We start from the raw sequence: 23,089 nt of genomic DNA on the forward strand, positions 1-23,089 counted from the left end.
TTTTCATGGTCCAGTCACAGGCTGGGAGAAGGGACAAAACCTGTGATACTGAACTGCAGCACCAAAAAAAAAAAAGAAAGAAAAAAGGTATCCAGTGCTGCCCAATAGACAAGGAAAGAGATTCAGTGGGACAGAAGGGCAAATCATTGCTATGAATTCTGGTCCATCCTTAATCCTTTGTCACCAGAAAGCAAAGGGAAATTTCTCCTTTGGAGACACAGAAAACAATAAGGCTGCATACACTTGAGTGATTTGTAGCTTGAAGCTCCAAAAACGCTCAAACTTAAAAAATCAATTGTTCTCTATTGTGCCTGTTTACATCTGATTGCCCAAACAAGCATCATAGAGAACAATTGATTTTTTAAGTTTGAGCGTTTTTGGAGCTTCTAATCGCTCAAGTGTGAATGCAGTCTAAAAATCTGACAGAGGTTTTAACCCTGAACCCAAAACAAAAAAAGCTGCAGTAAGGCTTTTATCTGGGGAAAACTAAATGGTAAAGTAGACACCTGCACTGGACCTAATTAAATAACACAGACCTGTGGATTGAGATGTCAAACCTGCATTCTTGGATATGGATAGGAAAAGTCTGGAGGCACAAATTTGGCACTTTATCTTCTCCTATTCATATGACAAGGATCCAGGTCAGGTATTACCCAACACCAGGGGCGGACTGACCATTTGGAAACTCAGTCACTGCCCGAGGGCCCGGGGTCAGTAGGGGGCCCCATGAGATGCCCCTGGTACCTTTTTCATAGGCTTTTTTGAGTTTGGGCAAGGACACAGGGGCCCCATAATCCCCTATTGCCCGGGGGCCCCATGAGTTGTCAGTCCGCCCCTGCCCAACACCTATGGGTCTTTGGTATTTAAATGGATCTTGGGCAGTCTGTCACCTCTGTTCTCCTGTAGAGTGTCCAATGACAAGGGATAAGCAAAATTATGAGTTTTCATTTTCTGCAATTTCAGAAAAAAATTGGGAGACTTTGGAAAAAAAATATGCAGATATGCAAGTGTCTTTTCTCCAATAACACATCTTTTTCCATAATGCTTCTTCTTTTCACACTGTAGTGATCTGAAGTCTTCACAATATGAATGGGTTCCAAGATACTTTCAGCTCCATGATGCCCTACATGATGCCTTGTGTATTGTCTCCTGTAGTGTGTAGAGTAATGAAGCCATATTGGTGTGAAAGTTGAATACCTATTGGGACACGCAGCCCCTGAGAGGCAAGAACATCACTAAAGTTAGGCCAGTGCGTGACCCTAGTCCTTGCCCAAGACCCAATCCCAAAAAGACAGTCCAGATCAGTCTTTTTCAACCTTTTTACCCTGGAGGAACCCTTGAAAAACTTATTTTAGGACCAAGGGCACTCCTGCTAAAATAAAGTATACCTAAAGTTTGTGGAACATTGATGTGATCATTAAAGTTTGAATTTTATTTTTTTTATAGAAGAATAAATAACAAACATACCATACATATTTGACTCCATGGGCAGATTATTTTTTACACCCGTCTACTCTGCACATTGTTTGTAATAATATTGAAATTAAATGGACAATAATACAAAAAAAATTCAGACAGTAAAAGTTGTGGTGACCCCTAACAAAAGTGGTCAGTGTAGGTAGGAGGTCAGATCACCAGTGCTCACTGCTCAAGGAACCCCTAGCATTCTCAGGAGGACCCCTAATTCAGAAAGATTGGTCTAGATCGGGTATTGAATTAAAATTCATGAAGGTCTGGTCAGTAAAACTTTCTTTCAGAAGAGGCCTGAGTTTCCCCCATACCCTTTAGGCCCCAAATATCCTGGCCCTTATGGTAAAATGCAGGGTTCTACTGTGTGGGCACATGTTAGTGTGAGGTCCAGGAACTAGTCTAGCGGTGTGCATTTATGTCACACTGTGCCCTCTTTTTTTTTCAACTTTATTGAAATGTCAAAATTACATTTCATTCATTTTTGCGCACTGCAGCCCAGTTGAGTTGCATAGAAACAGACAACCTTCAGCTGAGCTGCAGTTCGTTGTAAAAAGCATTTTCCACCGCACTGCTCTGCACCCAAGGGCACTGTTGCAGTGTGAACAGGGCACATAGGAAACAATAGTTTTCTAGTGGCTGTGCAGAAAAACATAGATCTCTGCACAAGTGTGAACAAACCCTTACATTACTGCCCTCGGTCTCCCCTTCACATCACAGTCTCCCCTTTACATCCTTCCTAGACCCCCCCCCCTTCACATAACATCCACCCCTTTTACATCACAACCCCCTCCCCCCACCTTCACAGTAACCAACATCAAATAGACTCTTCCCATCACAGACCACCCCCATCACATCACTGCCACCTCATCCTTACACCATAGTCCTCTTTACATCATAGTCTCCCCTCCCCTTTACTTCACAGCCTTTGCTTCATATTACCCCCCCCCCCCCATTTACTTCACAGTCCCGCCATTACATCAAATTTTCTTCTCCCTTTCATAACATCGCAGCACTACACCCCCTCCCCCGCACTCCTTTTACTGTCCCTACCTTACTCACACAAGATGGGAGGCACGGCAGGTCTGGACACAGGGCGGGACTTTACATGTTAAAGGCAGGTGAATGATTGCTTGGACCATCCCGCAGCCTAACAACCAATCACCAGTTTTTTAACCTGAAAAGTCCTGTCTTCTATCTTGACCTGACCTGCCTCTCATCTTGTGCCCTTCCTTGAGGATGACAGCAGCAGCGGTAGACATGCGAGCCACCAGTCAAGAAAAGACACTTTGGTATTTATTTGGTGAGGCTGTGGTCCAGACAGGACTGTCACTGGGTCCACATATGGACCATGGTCCACCATTTAGTCCACCCTGGTCTAGATGGTAGTCACATGACCTCTAATTCCAAGAACAAATTCCGCTAATTACAGGACACAAAAAATTGCACAGGGACCAGAGGTGCATGTGTGGAGGAAGGGAGGTGATTTTTTTTTTTTCATTATCTCGATATAAGCTTTAAAAAGACACAAAGCCTCCATCTGGCTCCTTTGATTTTGAAATTGAAGCTTGGCGAGCCAGCTCAAAATTCGTCAGGTTTAACAGGAATCAGCCAAAGTTCAGGGCATATATTGTGAGCTTAAAGAGTAACTCCACTTTTGTTGAGAAAAAAAAAAACATTCCCCATTGGGTGATCTATGTACATTGAGAGGATTTTAACAAACTTTGTTGCACATTCCTACCTTGTGTTATTCTGGAGAAATATCTGTTTGTAACCATGTGCAGAGTGAATCTGTATGTCTGTATGGGAGTGATTTTATACTTGCAGGGCTCTAATGAGGCAGGGCCTGCATCCCTTTAAACATAATTTCCTTTTGGGATCTCACAAAAAATGAATTGTTTTGTTGCAGGGGATGCCAAAATTCTAATATGTATCTTAGTGAAGATATCTGGGAAAATCAGTGAGTCAATCACACAAGCAGGAAATGACATTTTCAGGGGGTGTTCTGTAGACCATTTGTGTACAGAACGCTTTCAAGTAGCCATATTGTATTGCATTTTACAAAAAATTATAGCACTGAAGATTGAAAAGAAAAAAAAGGTAATTTTAATAAAATTCAATTACAGTATTACTTGTGGTGTAATTGTATACGCTAAAGGATTATTATTTGCCAATTGTTTTTCCCACGAAAGTGGAGTTACCCTTCAAGTTGTGTTTGCCTAGTTCAGGCCTGCCTGGCTGTAAAGTGCTAAGGATGAAGCATGGACACACATAGAAGAATAAACTCTAATTTGGACAGTAATAATTTTGAGTACACTGTATTTTTCTTACAAACAATTGTACATTTTCTAAAATGATAATGAAATCATGCTACGTGACAACAAACATTTAAAGGTATTCTTAATTAGTAAAGCTAAATCATAAAAAACAAATAAAAGTCTCTTTTGTCATCCTTAGTAAAATACTTTCTATACAGTATATGCCCCACGAGGCCCAACTGAATTTTCCGTTTAAATCGGCTAAAAGCAGTCCAGGTTTATTCCACCTACAGCTCTCCAGCCACAAATACTCATACTATTTGCTGATCAAAGAACTGTAGCTCAGACTCACTGCTTTCACACAGAGAGCAATTCTGTTGCATGACAGCAGGGGATAGGCTTTTCTACTCAGGCTGTGGCTGCTTTCTTTAACTCCCACCAGCCGTATGCATATATGTTGCCTCTTTGCGGGTGGGTCTTAACGCCGAGAGGCCACATATGAGTATCCAGAACTATGCCAAGAGCATGCACCATGCATGATTCCAGCATAGTTACGGGCGGCTAACGGAAAGCTCCCAATCTCTACTTGTGATCAGGACCTTTCCAATCATGTGACCGCTATGACAGCCAATCGAGGCAGTCACGTGATCACAAACCCCGCCACCCGGCATTGAAAACCCTTTAAAGAGTTGGGAGGCACCAGCACCAAGGGGTTAAAAAAACAAAACAAAAAGAAACAAAATACAAGCCTTTGTATGCCTTGTTTTTAAACACCTGGAATTTCTTTAGCCGATTTAGACTGGGTTCACACTTGTGTGGTTTGAGACACCGCATGTGATCCACACAGGAATTGCACTACATTCCTGTGCACATCACATGTGATGTCTGTGCGGTGTGATTTGCACATCCGCACCAAAACGGTGCATGACCATTTTTTCCAGCACCTGAATTGCATCACACTGTGTTTTGCAATCAGTTTTGAGGTGTCATTAATTTACCATTGACACCTGCAGCAGATTGCATAGACGCTGTGTAACTGCAATGTGGTGCCGGAAACGCACAGGATACGCTACGGTTCCCGCATCTCGTCAGTGTAAACCAGGACTTAAACTGAAAGTTCAGTTAGGCCTAATGCACACTGGGCATTTAGCCCAAATGCATGAGATCCTTCTACCCACGCCAGATCTCCAGGAACAGTCGTACCATCCAGCCCCACTGTTAACATTCTGTAAAGTTCTATGAGAGACTAAAGCTGCTGCTGGTCTGGACGGTGCACCAAGTGATACTAACATTTAGGGCAGTATGCACCCAAGGACGAATGCCCAAAGCACAAAGTATGTTGCGAGCACAAATGTTTCAGATCCTCGCAGCTCTCCATCAGGCATGAGACCCATGTGTCACATGCCTGATGAAGGGGTCCTGTGAGGCTTCGAAACGTTGCTTCTGTCATTACGATGTGCTCACTGAATAAAGCTTTGAAGATCCTCGGTGTGCTTGTGACATACTTTGTGTCTTCAGTTTCCAGACGGTTGTCGCTGCAGCACTCGATAACATTTAGAGCCATTTTTCAGGAACATGTGTATTGGGTATATTGTGTTTGAATGCAATGATGAATTCCTGGCACACTAATGGTCAGCATTTTGGGCATTTGTCCCTTGGCACATACTGCCCTAAACATTAATATCATGCAATGCACAATCCGGCCCCAACAGCTTTGAACATCTCAGAGTTTTACAGGCAGGGCTGGAAGGTGTGCCCGCACCAAAATGCTGGGATCTCATGCACAGGGGCTAAATTCCCAGTGTGCGTGAGGCCTTAGGCTTTACATTTTCTCCATGTCAGTGGTCTGGTGGATCACAATCCATGGTGTGCTTCCACCGACAATGTATTTTCTTGTGTAGTAAAAGGGAAAAGCTGAGAATAAAACTTTTCCCACACTCACAAGTGTATGGCTTCTGTCTACATTCCTCAAGCTCAACCTCACTATCATGATCTAAGTCATTGACTTCTGCAGTCAATTCCTGATCCCGATGCGTTCTTTGATGTCTATACAGATGAGAGCTGCTAGTGTAGCTTTTACCACAATCGCACTTGAAACGCTTCTCTGTGTCACTGTCCTCAATCACCTGGTTCTCTATGAGAGGCAAATTCTGTACATGATGAGCCTTTTGATGTCTATAGAGATGAGACCTGCAAGTATAACGCTTCCCACAGAAACACAAATGGGGTTTTATCCTTTTCTCCAAGATCTCTGGGTCTTCTTTTATTGCGCGTCGTCCTCCTAGAAGAACCTTCTCTTCCGTGTGCGTTTTTTGATGTCTATAAAGGTGTGAGCTACAGCTGTACGCCTTTCCACAATCACATATATAGCGCTTGGCGGTTTGGCTGTTGGCATCCAGGTGGGTTCTCTGATGTCTATATAGATGAGATGAGCATGTGTAGCTCTTTCCGCAAGCACAGACATAGGGCTTAAATTTTTCCTCCTGGTCTTCTACATTACGATATGTGGCAGCACATTCTGTAGTTGCAACCGGTACTTGCTCACTACAACTGTTTTGGTGTCTTCTCAGGTTTGAGTTGCGGGTGTACTGCTTTCCACACTGGCAGGTAAAACATCGTTCTACGGGTTTCTTTTCACGGATTACACTATTGTAGTGTCCTCTAGGCTGGATTTGTGAGCCATGGGTCTTCCGATGATGTCTATTCAGATGTGAGGTACAGGTGTAACTTTTTCCACAGAAACAAGTATATGGCTTTATCATTTTCTCTGCGGCCTCTGTGGTCAAATTTTGATTCATATCATTTTTCACTATCCATTTTTGGTCAAGGTTCACGTTGATTGGTGGGCATAAAGAATATCCCCCAAGTTCTTGGTTTGTACTCTGAGTGATGTCGTATTCCTCCTGCTCTTCTTTAACTTTGTTATAGTTTTCTAGTTTAACATTTTCTACTTCTGAGGAACGAGATGCTTTTACCAAGCCTCTGTTTTTTCCGTTAATTCCATTAGGATCAAACTGATCTCTTCCTGGCTCTTCCTTTACTCCCCATTCATCAATTGGGTTTAATTCTGTCTTACATGGACCCATATTCTGTTCTACCCATTCTTCAGTGGGGTCTGGTGTTACTGAATAATTATTGGTCCTTTGCTTCTTTTCTGTTGTAGGACCTTCTTTAGATATCCTGGATGAGGATCTTTTCCTAGGTGGGCCCATGATCTTCTCTCATGCAGAACCATGAAAGTAGCTCTTAAATTCTTTGACTTGCCAGGATTAAATAGCTTACTCCTGCACACTCAAGCCCAGCGCTGTTGACAAGGACACAAAAAAAATGTAAAGTTCTGAGATACTTGTTAAATATAAAAAAAACATGTACAAGAGAAAAGCTATACAGCTACTTAGTGTGATTGACATTGGGCTAACAAGCCAACACACCCCTATACCCTATTTTGCATTACAACTGGCTTTATTCATTACAAGGAATAGCCATTAACCCTTTACAAACAATCAGGATATATATTAAGATAAGTTCTAATTGCTTGTACTAAGATATTGCATGTAAGCTTGAAGAATTTCAAAGAAAAATTAAGTCGGAAATAATTTGAAGGATAAAGTAACCAGATAAGAAAATAAGAATCTTATCACCCATTACTGGCTGGTGTAGTGCACCCCCAAAGAGCCAATGGTGAACTTAGCCTCATCCCCCAAGATAGAGAATAAACGGCCGGACACATAGCATTTTCGTCACTCCTCCACTGGCTCAAAAGAACAGTTCATGGGTGACTTTTTTTTTTTAAGGATTTTACTGGAACATAGAAATCGTATGGGGTTAGAGGGCATGGGATACCCCAAAACGGAAGAACTGGACACTCTGAGGACTCCCTAACTATCCTGCTGAACTGGCCCAAAGACCAAAAGCTGTACACATTCACAGACTCTTCAGCACATGGATCTTCTACTCATGCAGCCACAGGATCATCGGTTGACTCCCTCTGATGTCCACCAGGCTGTTTAAGGTGAGGGAGGTGTAGGCTCACGCCACCATTGGTCAGATGGACACTCACAACTTCCTACGGATTCTTTGCAGTGAGCTTTCTCCTGACCCAAGCTTGCAGATAGGCTCCCCCAGCTAAGCCTAGATGGGACCTCAGTGTCTTCACAAAGGCTTCACTAGCACTCCTGCCCCAGGGGCACAGGGGTCTCCCCCAGCAGGACTGGACCCAACACTTCCCTACAGCCTCAGAATATTTACAGTATGGGACCTCCCACCACCTACTGGGCACACCTCCCCAGGGATTGGTTGGAGTTCCATAAATATTTAGGCTGCCCACTCTGTCCTTCCTCCCACTATAATTCTAGAATCCTTTGGAACAGTGGTCTCCAAATTGCTGCCCTTTGTTTGCCTTCATTTGGCCCTTGGGGCACTATTCCTCAAACTGATAACAATGAGGCACTATTCCTTCCACAGACACTAATGACAGGGTACTATACCTCCTACTGACACCAATGAAGGGGCACTATTCCTCCCACTGATGTCAATGAGGCACACGTCCTCCCACTGACACCAATGATGGGCAACTAAACCTCCAACTGACACCAATGAGAGGGCACTATTTCTTGTGTAGACACCTATGATAGGGCACTATTCTAACTGACACCAATGCTTAGGCACTATTCCTCCCACTGACACAAAGAATGGGGCACTCTTCTGCCCACTAACACTAACAATGGAGCACAGTTCCTTCCACTTATACTTACAATGTGGCACTATTCCTCCCGCTGACACCAATGATAGGGCACGATTTACACCAGAGCATTTTATACACGCACTGGCTATAATCCGGCCCCCTCAAAGTCTGAAGGATAGTAAATTGGCCCTTTGCTTAGAAAGTTTGAAGATCCCTGTTCTAGAATACAGGGAAAGTAATCAGAGCAGCAGGCTGTGAGACACTGAGCAGGCCTAAACAATCAACCACGGGTCCATAAAGACATGGATGAGAGAGTTTGGGGTGGAGGAACTTGACCGTCCTGCACAGAGTCCCGACCTCAACCTGATAGAACACCTTTGGGATGAATTAGAGCAGGGACTGTGAGCCAGGTATTCTCATCCAACATCAGTGCCTGACCTCACAAATGTGCTTCTGAAAGAATGGTCAAACATTCCCATAGACACACTCCTAAACCTTGTGGACAGCCTTCCCAGAAGAGTTGAAGCTGCTATAGCTACACAGGGTGGGCCAACTCCATATTGAACCCTACGGACTAAGACTGGGATGCCATTAAAGTTCATGTGCACCTAAAGGCAGGCGGCCCAATACTTTTGGCAATATAGTGTATATGCATTTTGTGTTTGATGCTTTCTCCAGTGCTCTTTGCAGTTTGTTTTGCTTTTTTCTACACACCTTATTACTGCAATTTGATCAACTTTTTTTGTTTTTTGGTTAAAGTGGAATTTTTTTTGTTGCTGGGCAGAATAAAAATGCAGAACGTGGCAAAAAACGCACTACCATGCATTTCAGCAGCTTCTACATTGAACTCTATTGTAGCAACCACGCTGCTTTTTGCTTTTAAAAAGTCCCTGACCTTTTCTAAAAACACAGCAGCTCGAAAAAGCAAAGAGGTGAACATGTTCCATAGGAAACCATGTTACATGGACTGTAGTGCGTTTCTGCAAAAAGCACTAAAAAACGCATTGGTGCGAACGAAGCTTAAGTGCCTGGCCATATCGGTGCAATTTCAGGTGTGATTTGCGAATTGAAAACGCACCTGAAATTGCATCCAATGAATATGAATGTCAGTGTCTTAACATGTGCAATTTGCTGCAGCACGATTTCTAAAGCACTTGCATGACTTTTTCTGCAGTTTTGTTGCAATTTCACATACATAGAATGTAATGGAATCACACTGCAAATTGCAAAATCGTTGAAAAGTAGCAATAATATCTTCAGAAATCGCACACAAATTGCGCAGTTTTACAGTCAGGTCCATAAATATTGGGACATCGACACAATTCTAACATTTTTGGCTCTATACACCACCACAATGGATTTGAAATGAAACGAACAAGATGTGCTTTAACTGAAGACTGTCAGCTTTAATTTGAGGGTATTTACATCAAAATCAGGTGAACGGTGTAGGAATTACAACAGTTTGCATATGTGCCTCCCACTTGTTAAGGGACCAAAAGTAATGGGACAGATAATAATCATAAACCAAACTTTCACTTTTTAATACTTGGTTTCAAAACCTTTGCAGTCAATTACAGCCTGAAGTCTGGAATGCATAGACATCACCAGACGCTGGGTTTCATCCCTGGTGATGCTCTGCCAGGCCTCTACTGCAACTGTCTTCAGTTCCTGCTTGTTCTTGGGGCATTTTCCCTTCAGTTTTGTCTTCAGCAAGTGAAATGCATGCTCAATCGGATTCAGGTCAGGTGATTGACTTGGCCATTGCATAACATTCCACTTCTTTCCCTTAAAAAACTCTTTGGTTGCTTTTGCAGTACGCTTTGGGTCATTGTCCATCTGCACTGTGAAGCGGCATCCAATGAGTTCTGAGGCATTTGGCTGAATATGAGCAGATAATATTGCCCGAAACACTTCAGAATTTATCCTGCTGCTTTTGTCAGCAGTCACATCATCAATAAATACAAGAGAAGCAGTTCCACTGGCAGCCATACATGCCCACGCCATGACACTACCACCATCATGCTTCACTGATGAGGTGGTATGCTTAGGATCATGAGCAGTTGCTTTCCTTCTCCATACTCTTCTCTTCCCATCACTCTGGTACAAGTTGATCTTGGTCTCATCTGTCCATAGGATGTTGTTCCAGAACTGTGAAGGCTTTTTTAGATGTCGTTTGGCAAACTCTAATCTGGCCTTCCTGTTTTTGAGGCTCACCAATGGTTTCCATCTTGTGGTGAACCCTCTGTATTCACTCTGGTGAAGTCTTCTCTTGATTGTTGACTTTGACACACATACACCTACCTCCTGGAGAGTGTTCTTGATCTGGCCAACTGTTGTGAAGGGTGTTTTCTTCACCAGGGAAAGAATTCTTTGGTCATCCACCACAGTTGTTTTCCGTGGTCTTCCGGGTCTTTTGGTGTTGCTGAGCTCACCGGTGCGTTCCTTCTTTTTAAGAATGTTCCAAACAGTTGTTTTGGCCACGCCTAATGTTTTTGCTATCTCTCTGATGGGTTTGTTTTGTTTTTTCAGCCTAATGATGGCTTGCTTCACTGATAGTAACAGCTCTTTGGATCTCATCTTGAGAGTTGACAGCAACAGATTCCAAATGCAAATAGCACACTTGAAATGAACTCTGAACCTTTTATCTGCTCATTGTAATTGGGATAATGAGGGAATAACACACACCTGGCCATGGAACAGCTGAGAAGCTAATTGTCCCATTACTTTTGGTCCCTAAACAAGTGGGAGGCACATATGCAAACTGTTGTAATTCCTACACCGTTCACCTGATTTGGATGTAAATACCCTCAAATTAAAGCTGACAGTCTGCAGTAAAAGCACATCTTGTTTGTTTCATTTCAAATCCATTGTGGTGGTGTATAGAGCCAAAAATGTTAGAATTGTGTCGATGTCCCAATATTTATGGACCTGACTGTAAATCGCAGCGGTGTGACCAATGACTAACAGTAAAATACCCTCATCCCTGCTCCTGGGTTCTTTATTGTGCCTTCCTGCAGAAAAAAACAAGTCATGTGCAAGCGTATCACTTGACCCATTTGTTCCTATGGCCTGGTCTGTCCTCTCCTCTTAGTGGCTGGAGCCAACAATGGGTACAAAGCAGCCATAGGAATGAACAAGCCATACAGTGTACATATGTAATCAGAGCTGTATGCAGGGAGTAGTTGTTGCCGTCAAGTCCTCATGCACACTGGACATTTTTACAGCGGCTGTTTTTGTCTTTTGACGTTTTTTTTCTACAGCCAGTAAACTTCCCAACATGTTATCCTATGTGTCCATGCACACATAGGCTTTAATCAGCGTTTTCTGCCAGGGGCATTTTTTGGCTAAAAAAAAAAAAAAAAAAAAACACCCAGGACTAGTGGGTTTCTAGAGGTTTTTTAGCTGTAAAAACACTCTAACGCTGGTAAACGCGGAACAATGCAGTAAAACGCGGTAAACCGGCGTTTTGGGGCATTTTTTTTGTAACAAAAATAATTTTTTCTTTAACCACTTGAGCTCCTGAGGATTTACCCCCCTTAATGACCAGGCCTTTCTTTGCTGTTTGGCGCTGCACTAATTCAAATGATAATTGCGTGGTCATGCAATGCTGTACCCAAACAGAATTTACGTCCTTTTTTTCACACAAATAGAGCTTTCTTTTGGTGGTATTTTATCACCTGTGCGCTTTTTATTTTTTGCGCTATAAACAAAAAAAACACGAACATTTTGAAAAAAAACAATATTTTCTACTTTCAGCTATAAAAAATATATCGTAAACTCAAAGTTAGTCATAAATTTAATCCAAAATGTATTCTGCTACATGTTTTTGGTAAAAAGAAATCCTGTGCATTAGCGGGCAAACTGGCGCTATCTGGGAGGGGCGCTAACACTATCGAAAGTCACCAGTGACACTAATACAGTGATCAGTAAAAATCTGTTCACTGTAATCAATGACACTGGTGACAGGGCAGTGAAGGGGTTAACTGGGGGGGGGGGGCGATCAAGGGGTTAAATGGGATTACTGGTGTACTGGCGGGCAAACTGGCGCTATCTGGGAGGGGCGCTAACACTCTCGGAAGTCACCAGCGACACTGATACAGTGATCAGTAAAAATCGGTTCACTGATCAGTGACACTGGTGACAGGGCAGTGAAGAGGTTAACTGGGGGGGGGGGGGCGATCAAGGGGTTAAATGTGACCTAGAGTGTTCTAACTGTGGGTATGTGCTGTTTTACTCACTGTTTGTATGTCTTCTTCTCTGTCTGGAATGGAATGTGTCCAGGCAGAGAAGAATGACATCATATCCTGTCCTGTGTAAATGTCAACACAGGACAGGATAAGACAGGGAGCGATCATCTGATTTCAGCCAGACATCACTGGCTGAAATCGAATGATTGATCCCTCCGGGATCAAATGGTGTCACCTGTGGGTCGGCGGGAGCGCGCGCGCGCCCCCTGCCAAAGAAAACGTCGGGAGCGCAGAGCCCGTCTTAAAACGAGCTTTTGCGCCCCAGTGCTGCCCTGCACACGTATATATGCAGTGGCAGGGCGGCAAGTGATTAAAAAACGCAAACGTGGAACAATGCAGCTAAACGCTAATGCAAAAGCACAAAAAAAATGCAGAAAAACTTGCATTTTTAACGTGACTTTAGACAGCTGATGCTACCAGCATTTTTAAAACGCCCCGTGTGCATGAGGACTTAAGTCTAGATTCACACCCATGCAGTTTCCAGAACCGCAGGGCAGTCCATTTAACATGATTTCCCATGGGACACGTTCACATCTCCGCCTGGTGCGTTTTTTGGAAAGGGTCAGGAACGTTTTTTTAAAAAGCAAAACGTTGTGTTTTTGGTTGTATAGACTTCAATGGAGATGCTGCAGAAAAGCATGTAGTGTTTTTGTGATGCGTTTTGAGTTTTATTCTGCCAGCAACAAGTTGAAAAAAAAAAAAGCAAAACGCATAAAAACCGCATGTGCAAAAAAAAAGCAAAACACACCGCATAAAGCACTGCAGAAATGGATCACACTGCATAGGTGTGTACCTAGCCTTAAAGCGGAGTTACACTCACCCTGTAAAAAAATAAAAGTCAGCAGCTACAAAATTAATTTACACGTATTGGGATTTTTGTTTTTTTAGCAAAGACATGGAGCAGAATACATTTTGGCCGAAATTTATGACGAATTTTGATTTTTTAACATTTTTTTTTACTGGATGTGTTTAACCACCTCCCGTCCGGCCGTTATATATAAACAGCGGGACAGTGGCAGTGCAGGGTCGGGTGGCCGTTTATAAACGGCCTCCCCACCCCCTGCTTGTGCGCGCTCTCTGGGAGTGCGCAGCACCGCGATCCAGTGCCCGCTGTGTCCTCCAGACACAGTGAAACACTGATCGTCGGACGGGACCTCTGTACGAGGTCCCAATCATGTGATCACTGATTGGCCAATCAGTGATCACATGCAAAGTAGTAAGCAAGATGCCACTTGTGACATCCGTGCTTACTACGTGTGAAATCTGTGAATGATCACAGAGGTCACATGGTACAAGGCTATTCACAACAGCCTTGTACCATGTGACAAGCTGTGACCAATCACAGCTCACTCAGTACTTCTCAATGGCTGCAAGAATGCAGACAGAGAGAAAGAGAAATGATTGCTTTTACATCCTATATGGGTGTAAAAGCAATCAGTGTAAAAAAAAGCAAACAAAAAAAAAACCTTCATCACACCCCACAAGTAGTACAGTGTCACCATGGTGACACTGTACTGCTAGGGTGACAGTATGTAAAAAAAATAAATAAAAAAATAATAAAAAATAAAATAAAAATGTAAAAAAAAAAGTTTAAAAACTATAATTTTTGGTTATAAACTAAATTTGGATTTTTTTTTTTTTTTTACTAAAAAGATAACGGAATAAATTTTGGCCAAGATTTATGATGAAATATTATTTATTTGCAAAATTGTATAAAAAAAACACTTTTTTTCAAAATTTTTGGACATTTCATTTACATAGCAAAAAAAATAAAAATCCCACCGGTGAATAAATACCACCAAAATAATGTCTCAAAAAAATGGTAAAAAATTCATTTAGGTACAGTGTTGCATGACCGCGCAATTGTCATTCAAAGTGTGATAGCTCTGAAAGCTGAAAATTGCCCTGGTCAGGAAGGGGGTAAAAGTGTCCGGGCTGGAAGTGGTTAATAACAAAAAGTAAAAAATATTGGGGTTTTTTTTTTCCAAAATTGTTGGCCTTTTTTGTTTATAGCGCAAATAAAAAAAAAAGCACAGGCGATCAGATACCACCGAAAGAAAGCTCTATTTGTGGGGAAAAAAAAGGACTTAAATTTCATCTGGGTGCAGCGTTGCATGACCGTGCAATTGTCAGTTAAAGTAACACAGCACCGTAACGAAAAAAAATGGCCTGGTGAGGAAGGGGGGTAAATCCTTGGGAGGGCAAGTTGCAGGAAGGGGGTGGAAGTGCCTGATGTTGAAGTGGTAAATTTTCATAGATTTTCTCTTTTTTCCTGTTTTGGTGGTTTCCCATTAGGGAGAATTTCCTTCACTTTCTGTCCCACAGTCAAGCAGGAAGTGAGAGCAAATCCCAGGGTGTCGCTAGAACTAGTGTCCCCATAGGAAGATTTCCCCTCTATTATGGTTTTGGTGACAACACAAAATTGGGTTTTTTCTTTTACTATCACTTGTGATAACGGTCACAGGACAAATAGAAGGAGTGAATCCCTCCAACGGGGACACAGACGGCAATACAATCCTGATAGAGGTGCTAATCCTTTTCCACTCCATCCAAAATTAAAAAACGTTTTGCCTTTAGCTGTACCTCAGACCTCACGCACGCTGAACGTTCTACAACCGCCAGTAGCATCAGCTGTAGAATGAAGGGGATCCAATCCCCTCTGTCTGGGCAGGTCACATTGGAGGTAGTTGGGTGGAAATGGACTGGCAGTCCATTGAAAGCCAACCGTCCATTAGGCTAGGTTCACACCTACGCAGGTTGCGTTCGAGCCGTTTCTGCATTGCGTTTTTGCACCTGCGTTTTTTGCCATGTTTAGCAATTTTTTTTCTGCATTTTTTACATTTTTCTTGTTGCTAGGCAGATATAAAACGCAAAACACATCAAAAACGCTGCAAAAACGCAACACATGCTTTTCTGCAGTGTTTCCATTGAAGTCTATAGAACGATTTTTTTTTATTTTTCTTGTTGCTAGGCAGATTTAAAACGCATTAGAAATGCTGCAAAAATGCAATACATGCGTTTTCTGCAGGGTTTCCATTGAAGTCTATAGAACGTATTTATATAGCGCCAACAATTTGCTCAGCTCTTCACAATATAAATGTTTATGTACTTTTATCTACATTTATGTACCTTTATACATATTTATGCGACTTCATGTGCGTTTATGTACATTTATATGTATTTATGTGCTTTTATATGTACTTATGCACCTTATGTACGTTTATATGTAATTAATATTATTATTACACAGGATAATATAGGATACAGGATTATATAGAGCCAACAGTCTGCACAGCGCTTTACAATGTGAGGGCAGACAGTACAGTTACAGTGTAATATTTGTGCACCTTTATATGTGTTTATGCGCCTTTGTGTGCGTTTGTGACTTTATACATGTTTATTTGCCTGTTGTACATGGTTATGCACCTTTATCTGTGTTTATGTACCTTTATAGGTTTATGCTCCTTCATGTGTTTATGTACCTTTAAAAGCATTTATGCACCTTTATGTGCGTTTGTGCACGTTTATCGGCGTTTAAGCTCCTTTGTGTGCATTTATGTGCCTTTATACATGTTTATTCATCTTTATGTGCATTTATACGTGTTCATGGGGCCTTCATTAACTCCTTATACATGCTTATGCACCTTTGTGTGTGTTTTCTGTGCCTTTATACATGTTTATTCACCTATATGTGCATATATGTACTTTTATGTGTTTATGTGTCGTTATACATGTTTATGCACCTTTATATGCATTTATGCACTTTTGTGTGCGTTTTCTGTGCCTTTATACATGTTTATTCACCTTCATTTGCATTTATATGTGTGTATGAGCATTTTTTTCCTGATATACATGGTTATGCACCTTTATCTGTGTTTATGTACCTTTATACATGTTTATGCTCCTTCATGTGTTTATGTACCTTTAAATGCGTTTATGCACCTTTATACGTGTTTAAGCTCCTTTGTGTGTCTTTATACATGTTTATGCACCTTTATACGTGTTTAAGCTCCTTTGTGTGTCTTTATACATGTTTATTCACCTTTATATGCATTTATGTACCTTTATATGTGTTTAGGTGTCGTTATTTGTACGTTTTACATGTTTATGCACCTTTATGTGCATTTATGCACCTTTGTGTGCGTTTTCTGTGCCTTTATACATGTTTATTCACCTTCATTTGCTTTTGTGTGTATGAGCATTTTTTTCCATTATACATGCTTATACACCTTTATCTGTGTTTATGTGCCTTTATACATGTTTATGCTCCTTCATGTGTACCTTTAAATGCATTTATGCACCTTTATACGTGTTTAAGCTCCTTTGTGTGCATTTATGTGCCTTTATACATGTTTATTTACCTTTATGTGCATTTATGTGCTTTTATATGTGTTTATGTGTCGTTATACATGTTTATGCACCTTTGTGTGCGTTTTCTGTGCCTTTATACTTGTTTATTCACCTTCATTTACATTTATATGTGTGTATGAGCATTTTTTTTCCCGTAATACATGCTTATGCACCTTTATCTGTGTTTATGTGCCTTTGTACGTGTTTGTGTGCATTTATGTGTCTTTATAAATGTTTATTCACCTTTATGTGCATTTATGTACCTTTATATGTGTTGCTATACATGTTTATGCACCTTTACATGCATTTATACCTGTTTAAGCTCCTTTGCGTTATTTACCTTTATGTGCATTTATGCACCTCTATATGTGTTTATGTACCTTTATACGTGTTTATGCACCTCTATACGTGTTTATGCACCTCTATACGTGTTTATGCACCTCTATACGTGTTTATGCACCTCTATATGTGTTTATGTACCTCTATACGTGTTTATGCACCTCTATACGTGTTTATGTACCTCTATATGTGTTTATGTACCTTTATACGTGTTTATGCACCTCTATACGTGTTTATGCACCTCTATACGTGTTTATGAACCTTTATACGTGTTTATTAACCTCTATATGTGTTTTTGAACCTTTATACATGTTTATGCACCTCTATATGTGTTTTTGAACCTTTATACATGTTTATGTACCTCTATGTGTTTTTGAACCTTTATACATGTACCTCTATATCTGTTTATGCACCTTTATATGCGTTTATGCTCCTCTGCGTGCATTTTCTATTGCTTTATACGTGTATTCACCTTTCTAGGCATACACACATACATTCTGCAGCTGTGTCCTACTTTTTGTTTTGTGTATGACTCCTCACAATTGTGTGTAGACACTGCTGAGTGTATGGGCTCATCGATTTCTATAGTGCTGCATTGAGAGGAGTAGATAAGTATCTGGCTGTATCTGAACGCAGCGTTTTGTTGTGCCCGTGTGAATGAGCCCTCAGGGACTCCAGCGATTAAAGTGAGCCTGCTCTCCCTCTATGTCGCACACGTGCACCCCGATCGCTGCTATGAAGCCCTCCTAGTCGGGGCCGCGCACAGCATACAACGCACGTACTGCCCCTGCTCTCTCCCTACTTACCCCTCCTGGAGGCCGCCTACAGGACAACACAGGAATGACACCAGGCATGCACGCCTATTGTCGTGGGCTCGGTCGGTGCTCTCCCGGAGAGGCAGCTCCCTTCGCACTGCTGTGACGTAGGAGCCGATTGGAGTACAGGCTGGAGGTCTCACTTCTACCAGCCCAGCAGGCACGGTTTGTGTTGGCCTGCTTCTATTGTCTGCTGGAGGGAATCACAGCAAACTACAATTCCCACAATCCTTCCCGCCTTCCCATGTGAGCTGCCAGGAAGCCATTCCTAGAGAAGCTGGTGATTCCGCCCTATGAACTGCAACTCCCACAATGCAATGGTGTGAAGTCAGGCCTCATAGCAGTGCATTCTGGGAGTTGAAGTTCCCATGCGGTTCAGGGTCAGCTGTGTGTCCGAGCAGTTTCCGGGGGCATGTGCTCTGCCGCCTGTACACGGGGCTGTCCTCGGCTGTGCCGGGAGTACACTGGGAGAATTTGCAAGGAAAATTTGTACGAAAAGGCTCAGAACATTCAACCCTTGCAGTGCCACAGCAGTTTTTGCATTTTTTTCCACACACGATTACAACATTATTTTAGGCCTGTAGATTACACAACCCCCCAAACATGATATATTTTCTAAGAGCATACACCCCTAGAGAATAAAATTGCGGTAGTGCCAAGTTTGTATGTCGCATGATATTACCACAGAGGTCTAAGAAACGCAACATTTCAGTAAAAAAAAATACACTAAAGTGAATTATAGGGCAAACAAACGCAATAAATGATCTACATTTTTGGTCAAATATAAAAGATGGCGTTGCACTGAGTAAACAGATACCAAACATGTCAAACCTTAAATTTGTGTGCGCCCGTGATATGGCGACAAGTTTCAGTACCCTATAATTTCTATAGGTGACGCTACAAAAGCCTCTGCAGGTCATCAGTTTAGTGTTTCGCAGGAGGTCTGGTGCTGCAATTATTGCTCCCACTCTGGCGTGCACGGCCATATGTAACGTGGATTGCAATTGATGTTTTCATGCATAGGCGTCCTGACATGTGCGTTTACGTTTGTATGCACGTATATGTGGAGGTGCGGGGGCTCAACTTTTTTTAGGGGGTGGGGATGTTATGTGCTTGGGAGTAACTTTAATTTTTTTGCAAAAAAAAAATATTCAGCACATAAGGGACACAAAGTCCCCATATGTGATAATTTTTAGGTAACAGGTTCTCTCTGGGCTCCATGTATTGGATGTATTGCAATGCAGATCGCATTTCTATTCTAGCACCACCCGCACAGAGGAATGCGGGTGCCATTAATTCTAATGGCGCGCCGCCCACACTGGAAATGGCAACCGTACTGGAAACCTCAGTTCCCGTGTGGGCTGCGATTCCAAATGTAGTGCAGGGACTTCTTCCCTGCATGTCCTGGGGCACAGGAGTCTTTTCAAATGAATGGGCTCTTGTGCCCATGCAAATGTCGTCCCGCACGACAGATGTGAACCAGGGCTAAGTCAATCCCTCAAAAAAATGTAAGTGAAATGTGCAAGAGCAGTAGTATAGTACAGGCGTATCGCTGTTTATTATTATTATACAGTATTTATATAGCGCCAAAGGGTTTGCTCAGCGCTGTACAGTAGCAAGGGGAACAGAACATGAGACAAGACAGTAACAATACAATACACGAGGGGTTCGAGGGCCCTGCTCTTATGAATTTAATTCGTTCTGCGGGACTTTTTGTATTGTAAAAAGTTTGTAAACCAAAACGCGTTTCCCATAGGAATGCATTGAAAACCAATTAGTCCTTTCCAGAGGTCAGAAAAAAGTAAAAAAAAAAAATATTTTATCTGTTCAAAACTCTTTATAAAGTGCACTTTAAAGGCATAAATACTGTACAGGGACATGATTAACAATTAATTCGTAAATGCATTGAAAACCAATAAATCCATTCCGAAGGTGAGAAAAAAGTAAAAAAAAGTTTTATCTGTTCAAAACTCTTAATAAAGTGCACTTTAACCTCCCTGGCGGTCTGATTATGTCCATATTTCTGTGCTCAAAGCGGTACATTTTTTTGCATGGAAATATGTATTTTTTTTATTGTAGGCCTGTAATTTTTAGGAATAACTCACTGAAATCTGTCTGAACAAGAGTCTAGTAAACATCCCGGGTAGGATAAAACTTGAAACATGAAATCATAAATTATAATTTAATAATCATAAAAAATAATAATATAATAATAATAATAATAAATTTAATTCAATAATATAATCAAACCAAAAACAGTGAAATTTGAAATATAGCGCCAAGTTCGCACATCACTGAGCAAAGTCACAGAATCGTTTTCAGTGTCTGATGACAAATTTCCCCACTAATCATTATCAGTCAATTCTGCAAGTAGTTCTAATTTACTATCGCTGTTCTCTAGCTGGTCTAAAACCACTTTTGACCTAAAGGGACGCTTTTTGGACGCCATGGACGTTTCTCAGTTTCCAAACAGAAAGAACAGTAAAAATGCAGGCAGGGCACAGGACAAAGCACTCGGGACAAAATGTATGTGAAATGCTTTGATACAGTAATGTTTTACTATGTGATTTTAGTGAATGTCACTTTTTAACATTTTTAAATTTCCCGCCAGTTCCGTCCCCATACGTCCCGACGCTCGCAGGGGACGGAACCCAGATGACAGATGCCAGCATCGGTCAGAGGACATTACAGGAGGGACATCGCGGGAGTGCAGTACAAGGTAAGTGATCGAGGGATCGCGGAGCAGCGCCGCATGGTAAGCCCGAGTGTAGCTCGGGGTTACCGTTTGTGGTTCTGAGACTTTACCCCAAGCTACACTCGGGAATACCGCCAGGGAGGTTAAAGGCATAGTACTATACAGGGACATGATTAAAAAAATGCATTGAAAACCAATTAATCTATTCGTATTGCGAAAACAATTTGTAAACCAAGGCATTATTTTCAATGGATTTTCATTCATAAACCGAAAATTACGTTAACCGAGGCTTTTGTAAACCGAGGTATGCCTGTAGTAGAAATCAAGCAGAAAAAAAAACATTGCTTGATGCTTACAACAATCTGAAAAATTGTTGAAATTCGCTGGAAAATTTCCTATACAATGACTGGGCCATCGAATGTTGGATCGAAAGATTGCTTTTTTGTTCGTTTTTCTACTAATTTTTGGCCAGCTATAGAAATTTGTACATTCCAGGAAAAAATTCCTTCTTGCTCCTTGAATTTTCTCGCCATTGCAGTTGAAAGCGAACGTTAATTTGATTTCACAAATCATTCGAAAAATCAGCGAATGTTAATACAACGTTCGTAAACTGGCCATACAGAACGTGGACAGAAATTCGAATGAAAAATTGTCAGACCGATCAGTTTTTTTCATACAGTTAGCCCTGGATCTCACTGTTGTGGGCCGCATGGTTCGTGTGTGGTCGGGCATGGGCTGTGCCTGCGTATCCACACAAAATAATGCACCTTTTGGAAAACGCGGCTGCAGGGAAACCACATGGTCTTTTTGACCATGTGGTTCCCGCATCTGCAATTGTACTGTGGGCTGAGATGCATGGGGGGTGCTATTCAGAATGAATGGCAGCCCCGCGTGTCTCCTAAGAGCAGCGAGATTCGGCTGCGGGTGCAGGAAGCAATACGATTTCTGCACCCAGAACACACAGTGTGAACTGAGCATTAGTGTGTTTACTGCAGCAGTTAGTTTCCATTTGCTCATCAAACCTGAATGATCGAACATGCTGGAAAACATTTATTTCAATGAATGACTTACTAATTGTTTGCAGGTCAATCATTAAAAAAAAATGTAAGTGAAATGTGGATGAGCAGTAAAGGTAGTACTAGAAATCGATCGGGAAAAACATTGTTTAATGTAGAAAACGATCGGAAAAATATTGACATTTGCTGGAAAGTTTCCAATACAATGATCGGGTCATCGAATGTTAGATCGAAAGATTTATTTTTCTGAATTTTCATTTGTTTTTCTACTTATCCTTGAAAGGAATAGGCTCATTTTCCTCTCAAGATACACGACCCCCGTCTGTCCCAGGTGGATCAGTCACTGTCCTCAGGCCCGGAGCTCACTCTGAGATATAGAAAATGCACACAGACACAAGGTGGTATCTCAGACTGAACTGAGTTTTATTCTTCCGTGTTTCAGTATTTATGTAAAACTCAAACAATGCATAAGAATATAAAACCAATCATATGTTATATACGTAGAAACCAATCATATGTTATATAGGTAGAAACTAATCATATATCATATACGTCAATCATGACCTTTTAATCAAGATAGAAAGTTTCCAAGTTCTCTATTTAACATTGTCTATATTTATTTATAAAAATAAGAAAATGCAAGCGAGCGCTCATAAAACCAGCAGCTAGAACACTCAAGGAATCACAATGACCTCGCAAGACAAACTGTAAGATATAGTGCAGCGCTAAAAATTGAATAAATAATCATAATAGTTCAATAAATGTTCATAAAATCTTGTGCATAGTCATGAAGAGCTTCCTCTTTTAAAATACACTGATGCCAAAAAAAAAATCATATAGCAGAAATGCGCACTCACCGACCGCGCATTAAAAATGCGCATATAAGTGACCATGAACCCGAATGGCTGGCAGCAGGTGGTACATCCCTCGGGGGTAAAACATCAGCCTTGGGTGAAGTAATACACAGCAGGGCTCAGAAATCTCCTCAAGAGCGAGTGGACAACCTAGATGAATGGGTTCCCTCCTCTGGATGATGGATGAACTGACAGACTGCTGTTGTGGATCTGAAACCCTCAATAGAGGGTCAAAAACAAGAGAGAGTGCCAATAGTGCAGTAGGTTGATGCTTTTTTATTTGGTCACATAAAAACAAGGGTGCAAGTACAAATAGAATTGCCAAAATGAAACTGCCAGATGATGACAAGAGAAATGATATTGT

At 41.6% G+C, this 23,089-nt stretch overlaps 1 protein-coding gene across 1 annotated transcript; it reads right to left on the bottom strand.

Annotated features, from left to right (window-relative positions):
- Positions 1 to 1,409: 1,409 nt before the first annotated feature.
- Positions 1,410 to 18,444, bottom strand: LOC149460314 (uncharacterized). The gene is made up of 2 exons (XM_089679849.1): positions 18,152 to 18,444; positions 1,410 to 7,029 (listed from the first exon to the last, which is right to left on the bottom strand). Exon 2 carries the CDS (start codon positions 6,935 to 6,937, stop codon positions 5,564 to 5,566), a length of 1,374 nt encoding a protein of 457 aa, XP_089535975.1. The 5' UTR covers positions 6,938 to 7,029; positions 18,152 to 18,444; the 3' UTR covers positions 1,410 to 5,563.
- Positions 18,445 to 23,089: the final 4,645 nt, after the last annotated feature.

The sequence above is a fragment of the Staurois parvus genome, unplaced genomic scaffold, assembly GCF_062004578.1.
Source record: "Staurois parvus isolate SC_StPar_1 unplaced genomic scaffold, SC_StPar_1.0 ptg000232l, whole genome shotgun sequence".
Classification (NCBI taxonomy): domain Eukaryota; kingdom Metazoa; phylum Chordata; class Amphibia; order Anura; family Ranidae; genus Staurois; species Staurois parvus.